Here is a 16,510-nt window from a genome sequence, read left to right as displayed (position 1 = left end):
GCGGGAAGGATGGGTTATCCTTAATCAGGGTCATGGGACCTTTACTATCCATGAGAGCAAGGGGGGTCCCTCACGGGCTATCTTTAATACTACTCCCATCATCTCCTCTGCTTGCCAGAATCGGTGAAGGAGATGATGGGAGTAGCCCGGCGCCTCCCACCCCGTGCTGCCTCCAATAACAGGGAGATCAGCAGCACATAAAAAATAATAAATTTTTCATTTTCACAGCACATTGTTCCACATTTGTGTCTGCCACCAGTGGTGTCCATATGCCCACTATACCCCTTGTTACATTCCCCGAGGGGTGCAGTTTCCTAAATGGTCTCACTTTAGGGGTGTTTGTCAGGTTTTGGCACCCCAGAGCCTCTGCCAACCAGGAGTGGTACTTTGAAAATTTGCCAATTGTAATGGAGGCTTAAAAATTCAGTAGGCGCTCCTTTGTATCTGAGGCTTGTGGTTGAGTCAAATAGCGCAATAGGGCCACATATCATATATTTCTATAAACTGCATAAACGGGGCAATAAAAATTGTGGTGCATTTCTCTGGAAATAGGTTTTCTATTATGAAAGATATTGGATCACAATATAATTTCTGCAAAGAAAATTGGAATTTTCAATTTTCTTACACACTTAGCTTTTATTTCTGTGACTCACCTAAAGGGTTAAAGAGGACCTGTCCCCCCCCCCCCCCCCCCGTCACGGGGTGACAGGCTCCCGACCCCCCGTTACAGCCCCCTATACTGACCTGATCCCGCCGGGTCCCGCTTTAGGAACCGGTCAGGTCACGGAGATATCTCCCGAAGCCCGGTGTGCGCTTACAGGAGAGTCCGACGCTCATAGAGAATGAATGGGGAGTCCGATGCTCCGTCATTCTTTATGGGCATCGGACTCTCCTGTCAGCGCGCTATTCCACGTGGCAGCAGTGGGCAGGTGAGTACGGGAGGGGCCGCAGGGAGGCTGCCGGAGTGATCGCTAGATAGTCCGGGCAGCCCATAGAGGGTAGGGTAGTGGTGGCCTGCTGCCGCCGCTCCTATTCCACGGAGCTACGCCAGCATATCACTGCTATATCAGTCGCTTGTTTTTCAACATGTTGAAAAACAAAGGAATGCAACGATCTCGGCTGATTGTTGCCTTCTATTCCACGGGACGATTATCGGCCGATATTCGTTCCGTGGAATAGGGCCTTTTCCCATGCTCCTAAAGTGCAGCAAGCCGGAATGCCTCCTCTCTCCCCCTTCCATCTAAATCCCTGTTTGATTGATAATCAGCACTAATGGTCCTTTTACAAGGAACGATTTATCGTTCCTTTTTGGACGATAACGATCGAATTTGAACTATATTCGTAAAAACGCAGCGAGCGATAAATCGTTCCTTTTGATCTTTCAACATGTTCAGAAATCGTCGTTGATCGTTCACAAAAAATTCGCAGATCGTTCCGTGTAAACAGTCTTTCAACGATTTCACCTATGTGTGAGATAGGCTTAAGCGATCGCAAAACGATCGCATAACGATTTTTCTGTACGATGAATCGTTACGTCTAAACGCTGATCATTATAAAAAAAAAAACATTGCTTATTCAAAAGCGTTAATCGTGCAATCGGGCGAATTATCGCTCCGTGTAAAAGTACCATAAGGGAAGCGGAGGAGCTGTTACAGCCCTCTGCTGTTCAGGAGCTTGGAAAAGCTTTAAATTCCTGCTTTTTTACTCTGTGAACATAAAAGTAGAGAAACAGAACTATAATTTAGCTGGGGAGAACATCACAGAGCAGCGTCCTCTCTCCATGTAACCCTATCCGGTACGCTGGGCGGCTGTGGCCGCCTTCCCGCGCATCACCTCATAAATTACTAATAGAGAGGTGAGCGGAGGTAGAGCCTGTACCTACACCGTATATAAGGTATCCCTCCTCTACACCGGCCACACGCCTCCGTATATAAACTATCCCTCATATACAGCAGCCGGAATCCTTCACGTACGAGCTGTTCTTATACAAAGTAGCCGCGGCAGTGCGGGCGGTCACGTGCTCCGCGCCCTCTCTGTAGCACAGGAGGCATCTTGTACGTCCAGCTCTGGCGGCTCCTCCCCCTGTCATGCAGTCCCCGCCCAGCCCTCGTACTTCCCTCTATCCTAGGTCTCCTCCTCCTTCCCTCTATCTCAGGTCTCCTCCTCCTCTTTCCCTCTGGCAGCTGCTGTATAAATGATATGATACTCCGCTGTGGTGACCGCTGCCAGGATCCTGCCTGCACCGCACTGTATGTATAAGCTCCTTACTGCTATATAACTCCATATACCGCTATCTAGCTGCAGGTGATGTGTCCTCCGTGCAGTGACAGCCACTGAGGAACTACTGCAAGAGGCTGCCCTGCCACTGACAGATGACAGGTACTAGGAGAGAGGGCTGTGCAAGTGTCTGTCAGCATCTGCTTCCCTGAGGAGAATCTCCCTACTTACTGCACAGCTACACAACTTTCCATGTGCCTGGGGAGGTGTCAGTAATGGTGTCAGTCATGTCTTAAAGGGGCTCTCTGTCTTGGAGACCAGCTAGGCTAGTGCTACACAGGGACACAGATGGGATGTGTGTGAGCTACCTGTGACATGAATACCATTGTGAATGGGCTGATCGCAGAGACGTCGCGCTTCGGAGGAAATCGTGTGACTTGCTGGGAGGTTGGCATTGAGAAAATTGTGTAAAACCTGAATTTTTGATTTTCTGCAGTTTTCAAATCAAAGCAAAAAATTACCAGATGATCCCATTGCTGGTCCTCAGATGCTGTGTGACAGTACCATATATAAGTTATATGGTATGTGGTTGATGGCAGACTTTGAGGACGTCTTATGGTGCGTTTACACAGAGAGATTTATCTGACAGACTTTTGAAGCCAAAGCCAGGAACAGATTATAAACAGAGAACAGGTCATAAAGGAAAGACTGAGATTGCTCCTCTTTTCCAATCCATTCCTGGCTTTGATTTAGGAAATCCGGCAGATAAATCTCTCTGTGTAAACGCACCGTTAGGTTTGATATATATGTAGCAGATTTAGTTGCATGCATTTCTGCGTCTCTGTGTGGGATTTGTGAACGTTCAGATGCATTGGACGTACATGTCTGCAACAATACATTTCGCTTGTGAATCTATCCTAAAGACCCCATTAAACGGCCGATAATCCATGGAATCAGAAAGATATCAATGTGCGCAGTGGAGCCAGTGATCAGCTGATCACTAATTTCTGACAAAAAACAAATTGTGTTGAGGGCCATACATACACATACTGTAGATTTCAGATAATTTTCCACTGTTTCCAGTGTCCAGATAACCTCCAGCAGATTCACCCAGACCAGAGAGGACAAGCGGCCCTTTAGTATTCATATCTTGGGCCACACTTATCAGACATTTGTGGCAAAAGTTATACAGATCACCAATATACATCTATTACAGGAAATGATTATAGGTTGCTAACACACACGACAGATCTGCAGCAGATTTGATGGTGCAGATTTGATGCTGTGTTCAGTTATTTACATCAAATCTGTTGCGTTTCCGCAGCAGAAAATTCACTGCGATACGGTGTGTGTGAAGCTACCCATAAAGTGCCTTTTTCCCTGCATTTACTACTGCATCAAGGCTTCACTTTCTGGATAAAATGGTAATGTCACGACCCGACCCCCCAGAGCTGTGCGGGCTGTGGCTGCTGGAGAGGATGATGGCAGGGGGACACTGAGGGACACAGAGCACTGGAGGGACACTGAGCATCCCTCTGCCATCACCCTCTCCAGAAGCCACAGTCCGCACAGCCCTGGGAGTTGGGTTGTGACATCACCATTTTATTGTATGCTTGCATGTGTGGCCTATGACTGGTTTGGCCAATGGTTGGTTGAAGTGTTATATGTACAGTGCAAATAGCTCTCACACCACTAAGACAAAGTGGTTTTAAGAGTTTTAGAACATTGACTGGGGAAATATGCCAAGCCAAACTATCTCTCCAAAAGAAACAACTTGTGGTGTTGGCTGACTAGTGAGAGGACTACCGACGTTGATCAAAAAGATACTAGTTCTCCTTAAAAAGAACCAATCACGGGCGAAAATGAATTTTTTTTTTATTCCCTAATTAGATGTAAATCCTGATTTTAACAACATTTGTAAATAGAATTAATTAATTTTACAGCTGCGTTTTTTAAATATTCCTGTTTTACTTTCCTGCCTTGCGACGCCTCTTTTCAAAAGAACCGGCGCAAGACAGGAAACTTCCATCATGCAGAGCGGCAGCAAGGCCGGCGGGCCCACCATCTTGATGATGTCACTTGCATTCCACCGCTGGAACGCAAGTTACGTCTTCAAGATGGCGGCCCCCCTGGCCTAGCTACACCAAACAAGCGGATTAGGTAAAGTATAAGACTGTTAAGGCAGTCTGTATCTTCATGGAGTGTATTTATGAAGATACAGACTGCCTTTGCAGTCTGTATCTTATGCCTTACCTACTACTCTGTGCCGGTGCAGCAGGGCCGGCACCGCCATCTTGATTACGTCCTTGCATTCCACCGCTGGAACGCAAGTTACGTAGAAGATACATACTGTAAAGGCAGTCTGTATCTTCATAAATAGACTTCATGAAGATACAGACTGCCTTTACAGTCTGTATCTTCTACTTTACTTACTCTGTTCTGTGCAGCAAGGCCGGGCGCCGCCATCTTGATGACGCAACTTGCGTTCCAGCGGTGGAACGCAAATGAAGTCATCAAGATAGCGGCGCCCGACCTTGCTTACACAGAAACGAAAGAGTAGGTAAGGCATAAGATACAGACTGCAAAGGCAGTCTGTATCTTCATAGATAGACTTAGGGAAAGATATACTTTAATATTAGGGACAGTGAAATTTAGATGATAGGTTCTCTTTAAGGAGAGTCCACAATCTGCCCCCAACAAACTGCTTGTACCTTCTTATAGCTGCTTTTAATCCAAGATCTGTCCTGGGGTCCGTTCAGCAGGTGATGCAGTTATTGTCCTAAAAAACTACTTTTAATCTTGCAGCCCTGTGTCAAATTGTGGTGGCCTAGAGTGTGTGTGCATTAGGCTTGCACCGCCCTTCCTCCCCGCCCTCTTCATCATTAGCAATCCTCCGGGATGGTATTCTCCTATTCATCACCTGTAAGAACACTGCACATGTGTTGGATCTGTGTTGTGTTGTGTTGGATCTGTGTTGTGTCACACTCTAGACCACGCCAATTTGACACAGGGCTGCAAGTTTAAAAGTATTTTTTAGGACAATAACTGCATCACCTGCCGAACGGACCCCCAGAGTTGCTTTAAAGGCTATTCCTGCTACACTAGAAATTCTGGGAAGAAAGGCTATTAAAAGAGCTTTCACACCACTTAGACAAATTGTTGTCCAACCAACACACTGCTCTGCACTGAAGAGGGGCAGGTAGCCCAAAACAGCTGTCTGCAGATGGGAAGTCCTTCATTTTGGAGCGATTCTTAGCTTGGCATATTTCCCCAGTCAAAGACTCCTCCTAGATCGAGTGAAACCCAGAATTTGGGACTTTGAGACTCACAGTAATGAATAGTACTTTAATAGATCTAATGTAAAGATGAGCGAATCGTTCATCTAAGTGAAGGGCTTCATTTGATCTGCGCCCTGCTCATCATGCCGCCGGCCTTTCAGTGCTTCTCCGCTCCCTGTCACTCCTCCCAGCATGCTGGGAAAAGCTGGATCCAATCCTGGGAAACTTCTCCCAGTATCCCAGGATTGCTTTCCCCCGGCAGCGCTGAAAGGCCGGCGGCACGATGAGCGGAGCGCAGATCAAAGCGCTTTGCTTAGTTTAGCTGAGCGATTCGCTCATCTCTTATCTCATGGCTAGGCTCATTGGAAACCATGCAGCAGGCAAAGCGAGGTTGTGGATGATGAAAGCTTCTAATTATAAGAACCTTGTATAACCTGTGACGGTGTGGGTGTCACTGTAAGTGAAAGCTATAATAAAACATTAATATATCATCTAATTTTAATATGATGGAACATGACTGTACTGTATACATAGAATGCACAAAATGGAGGATACACCAAATTACTTATTACTATTAATAGATTGGATTATCTTCTTACAATCTGAATACATTCATAAATGTATAGCTGAGTACAGGAAGGCATCCACAGGGGTTAGATGTCAACACCTCGTCTTGCCTTCCTCCATCTGGAACAGTGCTTATTACAGTGAATAGCTGCGTCTCTCTTGCAGGGTGTGATTGGCATTGCTGGGCTGGTTAATGGAATGAAAAGGAAATTTCTTAAATGGATTTGAACAATGAAAGGAAGATGTTGGAATGTTGGAAAGTCTAAATTACAGGCAGCTTTATAGATGAGATCTCCGTGCACCAGAAAACACTGGATTCCTTGGTCAGAAACCAGTTGTTCAGTATCATGGCCGGTGTTCGGGCAGCGTGATTATAGCAGCTTGGTTGTCTGTGATTGTGTCCAGTGGCGCCCTACCTCCTGCCAGAATGAAGTGGCTCTGCAAACTTGGTGGATCTCAAAAATTCTGGGTAAGTTTGGTTGATTTTTTTTGCATAGAATTTTTTATTTAAAAAAAATAAAATAAAAGTAATTTAGAGCCTAGGTAACGTCCCGAAGATTATCTGTATAAAGTCTGAAATAGAACAGAATACAGTGGTGCCTTGGATTACGAGCATAATTCGTTCCGGGGCTGTGCTAAACCAAAGCAAATTTTCCCATAAGAAATCATTGATATGCAGACAATTGGTTCCACACCCCAAATATAATGATTTATTATTCTGAATAACATGTAAAACAGATGAAACAAACATTTAGAAACAGCTGAATATGTGATATTATAAGTTAATGTACAGTAATGGAGAGGATGGGAAACACAAGGGCTGACAGAGACTGCAGGGAGCATGAAGGAATGAGCAGGACATATGTGGGCACATACATGCAGCACTCTCTGTCCAGGGAGAGAGGGGTTACAGCTATGAAGAGATTACCTCCACAGTCCTGTTCCCTGATGTGAGCCCCAGCCTGAAGTGGATCTGCTATGATTTGGAAGGTAAGGTCAGAGTACAGTGTACAGTGTTCCTGGGTCAGAGTACAGTGTTGTAGACCACACTATGCAGACCATTCCCCTCCTCCACTCGCCCTCCCACCCAGTACAGGGAGCTCTTAAACCAAAGCAATGCTCTTAAACCAAGTCACAATTTTGAAACACTCTGAGCTCGTAAACCAAAAAGCTCTTAAACCAAGTTACTCTTAAACCAAGGTACCACTGTATATGAAATATATATATACGAAATAGAATAGCTGGACAGATCGCTCCCTTCAGAAGAAAGTTTGTTTTCCTCCCTTTGCATTAGGACTCCGTTTGGAAGGGGAGGGGGGGGAATTTTATTGTACATGTTACAGGATTGCCAGATTAAAATTTTTGCATTTTACTTTTTTTGTAGTTGCATTTTTTTTTCTTTTGCATTTTGTTATTTTTATTGTATGATTATATGCCAGTACGTTATTCCGGATTTTATATATATATATATATATATATATATATATATATATATCCACAGACAGAGTAGTTGTCAGCGTGTACCAAATGATTTCCATGGCAAAGATTGTTAGGCTGCATTCACACGTTCTGTGTTCCGCACAAAACACGGACATGGAATGCCTGTAACGGACTTCTCCCCCAGCCCGGGAAGCATCTGTGATAAGATGCTGGGAGCTGGGGAAGTGTACAGATATGTGCCGCGCTGTAATAAATTAGCCGCACGGCTCTGTCATTACAGTGTGGCGCATATCTGTACAGTTCCCCGGCTCTCAGCATCTAATTACAGATGCAGTGATATTTGCTGTCTTCAGATTTGAATAGCCAGAGCCTGGCACACTTGTAACTCAGTGTGCCAGGCTCTGTTGAAGAAAGAAGACCTCTATGGTGAGTATGAATAGGGCCTCCCTTCTCCCCCCCAGTACTGCACCTATCCCAGCAAGGAAGGGAACTTAAAGCGTAACTGTCATTTCAGGGTCATTTTTCTGAAACCTTAAATATCAACAGTACAAGCGATTTTAAGAAACTCTGTAATAGGTTTTATGTACTAAAAGAGTTTCCTTCTGTACTGAAAAAGCAATCTCCCAGCCTCCCCCCTCACATCAAATGAAGCAGGATTTCTGTGTCCATTATGTGGCTATGGAGAGGGGAGGGGCTGTTAGGAGTGACTGAGCACGGAGCAGTCCTGCACAGCACAACACCCTGCAATCTTCTCTCAGTAAGTTCATAGATAAGCACTAACCTTTCTGAAACCTGAATACAGCGTTTTAGGTGCCCAGAGAGTCTACAAACAGCTGACCTTCATGTCACCTCTTCCTGCTCCCTCATCTCCCTCAGACCCTCCCCCCTTCATAGGCTTACAATGGAGAGAGCAGAGCCCGTCTTCACTGGCTTCTCTGTAATGAAGACGTGTTTGCCTGATAATGCACAGATAAGAAGTCAGGGGGGGAGGCTGGGAGATTGCTTCTTGAGTACAGAAGGAGGCTTTTTTGGCTGATGAGACCTATTACAGAGTTTCTTAAAATCGCTTATACTACTGTTTTCTGCAATAAAAAAAAACATGACAGTTACGCTTTAACCCTTTAACCCTTTAAAGAGAACCTATCACCTAAAAATCACTGTCCCTATTATTAAAGGTCCTCTCTCCCTAAGTCTATTCCTGAAGATACAGACTGCCTTTGCAGTCTGTATCTTATTCTTTACCTAATCCTCTTCTTCGGTGTAGTAATGCCGGGGCGCCGCCATCTTGATGACGTCACGCTGGAACGCACGTGCGTTCCAGCGTGACGTCATCAAGATGACGGCGCCCCGGCATTACTGCACCGGAACAAAGGAGTAGGTAAAGTATAAGATACAGACTGCAAATGCAGTCTGTATCTTTATGAAGTCTATTTATGAAGATACAGACTGCATTTGCAGGCTGTATCTTATACTTTACCTAATCCACTTGTTCCGGTGGAGCAAGGCCGGTGTCGCCATCTTGATGACGTCACTTTGCGTTCCACCGCTGGAACGCAAGTGACGTATTCAAGATGGCGGCGGCCGGCCTTGCTGTACGGAACAAGAGGATGAGGTAAAGTATAAGATACAGACTGCAAAGGCAGTCTGTATCTTCATTTTGTCTATTTATGAAGATACAGACTGCCTTTGCAGTCTGTATCTTATACTTTACCCAATCCTTTTGTCCGCTGCCGGGCGCCGCCATCTTAATTTAGTCACTTGCGTTCCAGCGGTGGAACGCACAGTGACGTCATCAATATGGCGGCGCCCCCGGCATTGCTGCCACTCTGCATGACGGGAGCTTCCTGTCTCGCGCCGGCTCTTTTGAAAAGAGCCGGCGCGAGACAGGAAAGTAAAGTGTGTATATCTAAAAAATACAGTTAAAAAAATAATTAAGTGTATTTGCAAATATTAATAAAATTTAAATGTACAGCTAATTAGCAAAAAAAAAATGTTTGAATTTCGGCCATGATTGGTTCTCTTTAACCTCTTAAGGACCCATGACGTACCGGCACGTCATGGATCACTGTCACTTAAGGACCCATGACGTGCCGGTACGTCATCCCTTTAAACGGGCGCCGCGGCCGGCCGGGTCCCGATCGGGGGAGATAGCCTGCTATAATACATAGCAGGCCATCTCTCCCTGTCGGCATGGAGGGTTGTTAACCCCCCCCATGCCGACGATCGCCGCTATTGGCTGATAAGCCCATAGCGGCGATCGGAACCTTTCCGAGCCATCGGTGGCCCGATGACCCGGAAAAAAATGGCGGTCGGTGCTGTCCGAGGACGGCACCGACCGCCATTACTGTAAAAAGTAATGGTGGTCACGGTACCACCGTCCCGATCGCCGTGAACGGCCGGCCAGCCAGCCGGCCGTTCACGGCGATCAAAGTCCCCACAAGTAATAAATACCTGCTCCGGACCCCTCAGCTAGGTAGCTGAGGGGTCCGGAGCAGGTATTTGTACATTACTCACCTGTCCCGGGGTCCTGATCGGCGTCTTCCGGGTTCCCGGCGTCCACTTCCTCTTGTTGGGACTTCGGCTTCTTCCGTGAGTCCCGATCGTCTCTTTCCGGCTCCAGCGTCGTCTATTTTCGTATTTTTCCGGCTCCAGCGTCGTCTATTTTCGGATCTTGCGCTCTGCTGCCCCCTAGCGGCTGATAAGTGTAATACACGTATCAGCCACTACAGGGATGTTCAGAATGTAGTAAAAAAAAAAATTTTTTTCCCAATTTTTTTTTTTTCTATTTTCCGCACCCTATCGCCGCTGAGTGTTGATCAGCATCGCACGAAAGTGCGCTGCTAATCAGCAACTCCTCCTTTTTGGCGTAGGGTGTTTTTTTTTTTATATCCTACTGCCACGGTCTGCTTATAAGTGCCGAACATAAGTGCGGCATTCATCAGCAACACCATTTTTGGCGTAGGTTTTTTTTGTATACTTACTGTAAAAAACACGTAAAAAAACACTACATTACACCACACTACATTGAATAAAGTTTTACACTACACCACTACATACCCCATATACCCCATATACCAATCCCCATATAAAGATGGCCCCCAGGGTGTTTTCGGTGTCGGACGCATACATTATTATTGCCTCCGACACCGAAACAGCCAGTGAGGATGAATTGGGGGGATCCTTCTTTCCTCCATTCATCCTCATCCTCCTCATCATCCAGTGACGTGTCTGGGAGTAGCGTAGCGTACGCTGCCCCCCAGACACGTCTTTTCCGCCAGTACCGTCCCAATAAGAGATGACGGTATGGCGTGAAATTCTACAAACTCTGTGAGAGTACCTCAGGGTACACTTACAGATTTAGGGTACGTGCACACTGCGGAATGGCGAAGGATAACCCTTCGTGCATTCCGCAGCTGGCACCCGCCGGCGGACTGATGCAGGGGCGCGTCTCCGCCTGTGTCATAGACTCTATCCTATGCATGGGCGGATTCCATTATCCGTCATTCCATCAACACGTTGGACGCAGAGCGGAATCCGCCCGTGCATAGAATGGAGTCTACGACACGGACGGAGACGTGCGCCTGCATCAGTCCGCCGGCGGGTGCCAACTGCGGAATGCACAAAGGGTTATCCTTCGCGATTCCGCAGTGTGCACGTACCCTTAGAGTGTATGAAGGAAGGGACACTCGAATCCAGCCGCCAGATGCCCCCCCCCCCCATCCTCGGAGTTAGTGGGGAGATCGTCCGGGAACTGATCTTCCCACTGCTGGATAAAGGTCACCACCACCCGTACGGGGATAACCTTTATACCAGCACCCCCTCTTCCGGTCCCTCGCTGCCCGAGCTACTGTAGCTTGCGGCACGATCCGAACATATCAGAAGTAGTAATAGAGCCCTAATATTTAGCAGCCATGGAGCGGACCCAGCGCTTCTGGATATGAAGGACCCCGTATCGCACCAGGACATTTTCCAGGTGACGTCCCCCACACTGGAGAAAGGGAGACCCCAGAAGAAGTGCAGAGTGTGGTGTAACAGGGGGATCAGGAAGGACACCATTTCCAGTGTGACGCCTGTCCTGATCCCCCCGGCCTCTGCATACTGGATCGCTCCAAGGCGCACTACACGTCATTGGGGTTCTACAATATCTAAATTCTGTCCCTTATTCCTATTTCAGGGGTCACGTTGATCCAGGGATTATTCTGATCGCCATTATGGAGTCGGGAAGGAATTTTTCCCCTGTGATGAGGCTACTGTCGTCTGCCTCACGAGGGGTTTTTGCCTTCCTCTGGATCAACACAGGTTGAATTTGATGGACACCTGTCATTTTCCAACCTTATAAACTAATAATTGGCCTAATACCCCCAAATAAATTAGAATTGTCCCTTTTCCCCAGCTAAGTAGGTATGGCCGCCATTCCCATTAGAGGAGGCCATGATGCAATTACAAAGCCTCTGTGCGGCCAGGACAGTAGAAACCCCCCACAAGTGACCCCATTCTGGAAACTACACCCCATAAGGAATCTAACAAGTGGGGCAGCGGGTATATGGCCCCCTGGTGACGGCCACATTTGGGACGTGAAAATGAAAAAAATGGTATTTTTTATTTTCACGGCACATGTCCTACACATGTGCCCATCACTAGTGGGGTCCATATGCTCACTGCACCCCTTGTTAGATTCCTTATGGGGTGTAGTTTCCAGAATGGGGTCACTTGTCGGGGGTTTCTACTGTTCTGGCAGCACAGGAGCTTTGTAATTGCGACATGGCCTCCATCCCCCATTCCAGCCTCTAAATGGCGCTCTGTCCTTTTGGTGACTTGCCCTGTGCCCATATGGCAAATTATGTCCACATGTGGGGTATTTTCGTACTCAGGGGAAACTACCCTACACGTTTTGTGTTCATTTTCTTTTTTAACCCCTTGTGGAAATGGAAAAAAATCAAGGCTAGACCAACATTTAGTGTAATTTTTTTAAAATTTTTACTCTAAATCATTGATCTTGTCTTGATTTTTTCATTTTCACAAGGGGTTAAAAGATAAAAAAAAACACAATGTGTAGAGCAATTTCCCCTGAGTACGGAAATACCCCACATGTGGACATAAAGCGCCATGCGGGTGCAGGGTAAGCCTCCGAAGGGAAGGTGCGCCATTTGGTTTTTGAAGGCTGGATTTGGATGGAATGGATTTCGAGGGGCCATGTTGCATTCAAAAGGCCCCTGTGTTGCCAAGACAGTTAAACCCCCCACAAGTGACCCTATTATGGAAACTACACCCCTCAAGGAATGTAACAAGGGGTGTAGTCAGCATATGGACCCCACTGGTGACGGGCACAAATGTGGAACAATGTGGCGTGAAAATGAAATATTAAATTTTTTACACTATAATGTTGGTCTAGCCTTGAATTTATCATTTTCACAAGGGGTTAAAAGAGAAAAAAACACACAAAATGTGTAGAGCAATTTCCCCCGAGTCCGTAAATACCCCACATGTGGACATAAAGCGCCATGTGGGTGCAGGGCAAGCCTCCGAAGGGAAGGAGCGCCATTTGGATTTTAGAGGTTGGATTTGGCTAGAATGGATGATGAACGCCATGTCGCATTTACAGAGCCCTTGTGCTGCCAAAACACTGTAAACCCCCCACAAGTGACCCCATTCTGGAAACTACACCCCTCAAGGAATCTAACAAGGGGTGCAGTGAGGATATGGACCCCTGGATGACGGGCACATTTGTGCCATGAAAGTGAAAAAATGAAAATTTTCACTTTCACGTCACATTTTTCCACATTTGTGCCCGTCACCAGTGGGGTCCATATGCTCACTGCACCCCTTGTTAGATTCCTTGAGGGGTGTAGTTTCCAGAATGGGGTCACTTGTGGGGGGTTTCCAGTGTCTTGGCAGCACGAGGGCTCTGTAAATGCGACATGGCCCTTGAAATCCATTCCAGTGAAATCCAGCTTCCAAAAGCCAATTGGCGCTCCTTCCCTTTGGAGGCTCGTCCTGCGCCCGCTTGGCACTTTATGTCCACATGTGGGGTATTTCCGTACTCGGGAGAAACTGTGCTACATGTTTTGTGTTTTTTTTTTCCTTTTATCCCTTTGTGAAAATGAAAAATTGAAGGCTAGAACAACATTTTAGTGTAAAAAATACTTTAGTCTTTTTTCAAGCCATATTGTTTGGAAAATCTGTGAAGCACCTGTGGGGTCCAGATGCTCACCGCACCCCTTGTTACATTCCTTGAGGGGTGTAGTTTTCTAAATGGTGTCCCTTTAGGGGTGTTTTTTAGGTTTTGGCACCCCAGAGCCTCTGCCAACCTGAAGTGGTACAGTCAAAAATGACCAAAAATAACGGAGCCATTGAAATTCACTAGGCGCTCCCTTATATCTGAGGCTTGTGGTTGCGTCAAATAGCGCAATAGGGCCACATATGGGGTATTTCTATAAACTGCAGAAATGGGGCAATCAATATTGGGGTGCATTTCTCTGGTAATAGGTTTATAATTATGAAAAATATTGGATTACAATAAAATCTCTGCACAGAAAATTAAAATTTTCAAATTTCTTACACACTTAGCTTTTATTTCTGTGACTCCCCTAAAGGGTTAAAAAACTTTCTGGATGTGCTTTTGCAGAGTTTAGGGGGTGCAGTTTCTGAAATGGGGTGCTTCGTGAGGCTTTCTAACACACAGTCCCCTCAAATACACTTTAAACCTGAACAGTTCCCTAAAAATATCTGATTTTGAAATTTTACTGAAAATTTGGAAATTTGCTGCTAATGTTTTAAGCTTCCTATTGTCTAAAAAAAATGAAATATAGTTTAATAAATGCCGCCAACATAAAGTAGACATGTTGCTAATGCTATTTAATATATAATTTATGTGGTATAACCATTTTCTGTATAAGCAGAAAAGTTTTAAAGTTGGAAAAAATGCATTTTTTCACAATTTTTCACGCTATTTTGGGTTTTTTCATAAAGATTCGTTATAAGTATCGACTCCAATTTACAAGAAATGTGAAGTACAATATGTCACGAGAAAACAATCTCAGAATCAGCCGGATAGGTAAAAGCATCCCGAAGTTATTAATGAATAAAGTGACACTGGTCAAATTCATAAAATTTGCTCCGGTCCTTAAGGCCATTTCAGGCTCTGTCCTTAAGGGGTTAAGGACATGGCCCATTTTCGTTTTTACGTTTTCGGTTTTTCCTCCTTGTGTTTAAAAGGTCATAGCGCTTGCATTTTTCCACCTAGAGACCCACATGACCCCTTATTTTGTGCTTCACTAATTGTACTTTGCAATTACAGGCTGAATTTTTGCATAAAGTACACTGCGAAACCAGAAAAAAATTCAAAGTGTGGTGAAATTTAAAAAAAAAACGCATTTCTTTTATTTGGGGGAAATGTGTTTTTACGCCATTCGCCCTGTGGTAAAACTGACTTGTTATGCATGTTCCTCAAGTCGTTACGATTAAAACGATATATAACACGTATAACTTATATTGTATCTGATGGCCTGTAAAAAATTCAAACCGTTGTTAACCAATATACGTGCCTTAAAATCGCTCCATTCCCAGGCTTATAGCACTTTTATCCTTTGGTCTATGGGGCTGTGCGAGGTGTAATTTTTTGCGCCATGATGTGATCTTTCTATCGGTACCTTGATTGCGCATATACGACTTTTTGATCGCTTTATATTACATTTTTTCTGGATTTGATGCGACCAAAAATGCGCAATTTTGCACTTTGGGATTTTTTTGCGCTGACGCCGTTTACCGTACGAGATCAGGAATGTGATTAATTAATAGTTCGGGCGATTACGCACGCGGCGATAGCAAACATGTTTATTTATTTATTTATTTGTTTACTTTTATTTAAAACCTGGAAAAAGGGGGGTGATTCAGACTTTTATTAGGGGAGGGGGCTTTTTACTATTAACAACACTTTTTTTTTTTTTTTTTACACATATACTAGAAGCCCCCCTGGGGGACTTCTAGTATATACACTGTGATCTCTCATTGAGATCTCTGCAGCATAGATATGCTGCAGAGATCCATGAGATCGGCACTCGTTTGCTTTCGGCTGCTGCAGCCGAAAACGAACGAGTGCCGAGCCGAGGACGGCGCCATCTTGGACGCGTCCCCGGCCGGCATCAGTAACGGAGATCGCTCCTCCGGGAGAAGGTCCCGGAGGAGCGATCTCCCCCACTAGACCCCAGGGAAACGTTGCCTCCGGTAATCGGAGGCAGCTATCAACTTTGACAGCTGCCTCCGATTAGCTAATTAGCGGGCCACGGCGATCAGACCGTGCCCGCTAATAGCAGCGGTCCCGGGCTACTCGCGGCACCCGGGATCGCGGCACCTCAAAGCGGGGCCGCCGCGCGGCCCCGCTTTGAAGTGCAAGTGAGGACATATGACGTACGCATACGTCCTATGTCCTTAAGAGGTTAACACTTTCCCTTCTGGAGTGGGTGCATTAGGGTCAACATTTTGACTGGAACACTGACTTCAGCAGTGAAGTCCATGTTCAGGTAAAAACGCCAAGCAAAAAAACACCCAAAGTTAAAAAAAAACAAACAAAAAACACGTTTACACATAAAGTAAAAAACACCAGAAAAAATGCAACTGCATAAAAAAGGCCATGTGCTTTTTTTGGGGGGCGTAAAAAACGCCAAACAAAACTGCTGTGTAGGGGCTTTCTAAACAACAAAGACTTGCAGTTTTTCAGATCTCAGTCGTTGCTATGGGAGTACAGCTGTCAGTCATATGTTCAGTGCTGGAAGGACTTTTGTCTTTTTATGGCAGCCTGTATTCCGTCAGCAAATGCCATTTTATATCCGGTTGGGAAACGGCTTGTGTCTGCTGATGTTTGCAGAATGAGCATGGTGTAATATATGTTCCCTAAGCCCTGTTAGGCCCCATTCACACGTCCGTGTCAGTTTTTACTGTCAGGAAATCCTGATCAGGAGGCCTTAAATGTCATCAGGAAAGTATCAGGATTTCCTGACAGTAATCCGTTT

General features: G+C 45.6%; 1 protein-coding gene across 1 annotated transcript in view; it reads left to right on the top strand.

Moving 5' to 3' along the window:
• Positions 1-2,183: 2,183 nt before the first annotated feature.
• Positions 2,184-16,510, top strand: part of LOC138801153 (multidrug resistance-associated protein 1-like) — a 68,977-nt gene continuing 54,650 nt past the window's right edge. The window contains exons 1-2 of the mRNA XM_069983680.1: positions 2,184-2,249; positions 6,228-6,531. Of these exons, the coding sequence (XP_069839781.1) occupies positions 6,490-6,531 (42 nt within the window). The 5' untranslated portion in view covers positions 2,184-2,249; positions 6,228-6,489. The remainder of the gene's footprint in view (positions 2,250-6,227; positions 6,532-16,510) is intronic.

The sequence above is a fragment of the Dendropsophus ebraccatus genome, chromosome 9, assembly GCF_027789765.1.
Source record: "Dendropsophus ebraccatus isolate aDenEbr1 chromosome 9, aDenEbr1.pat, whole genome shotgun sequence".
NCBI lineage: Eukaryota > Metazoa > Chordata > Amphibia > Anura > Hylidae > Dendropsophus > Dendropsophus ebraccatus.
This window is presented reverse-complemented; position numbering and strand designations above follow the sequence as displayed.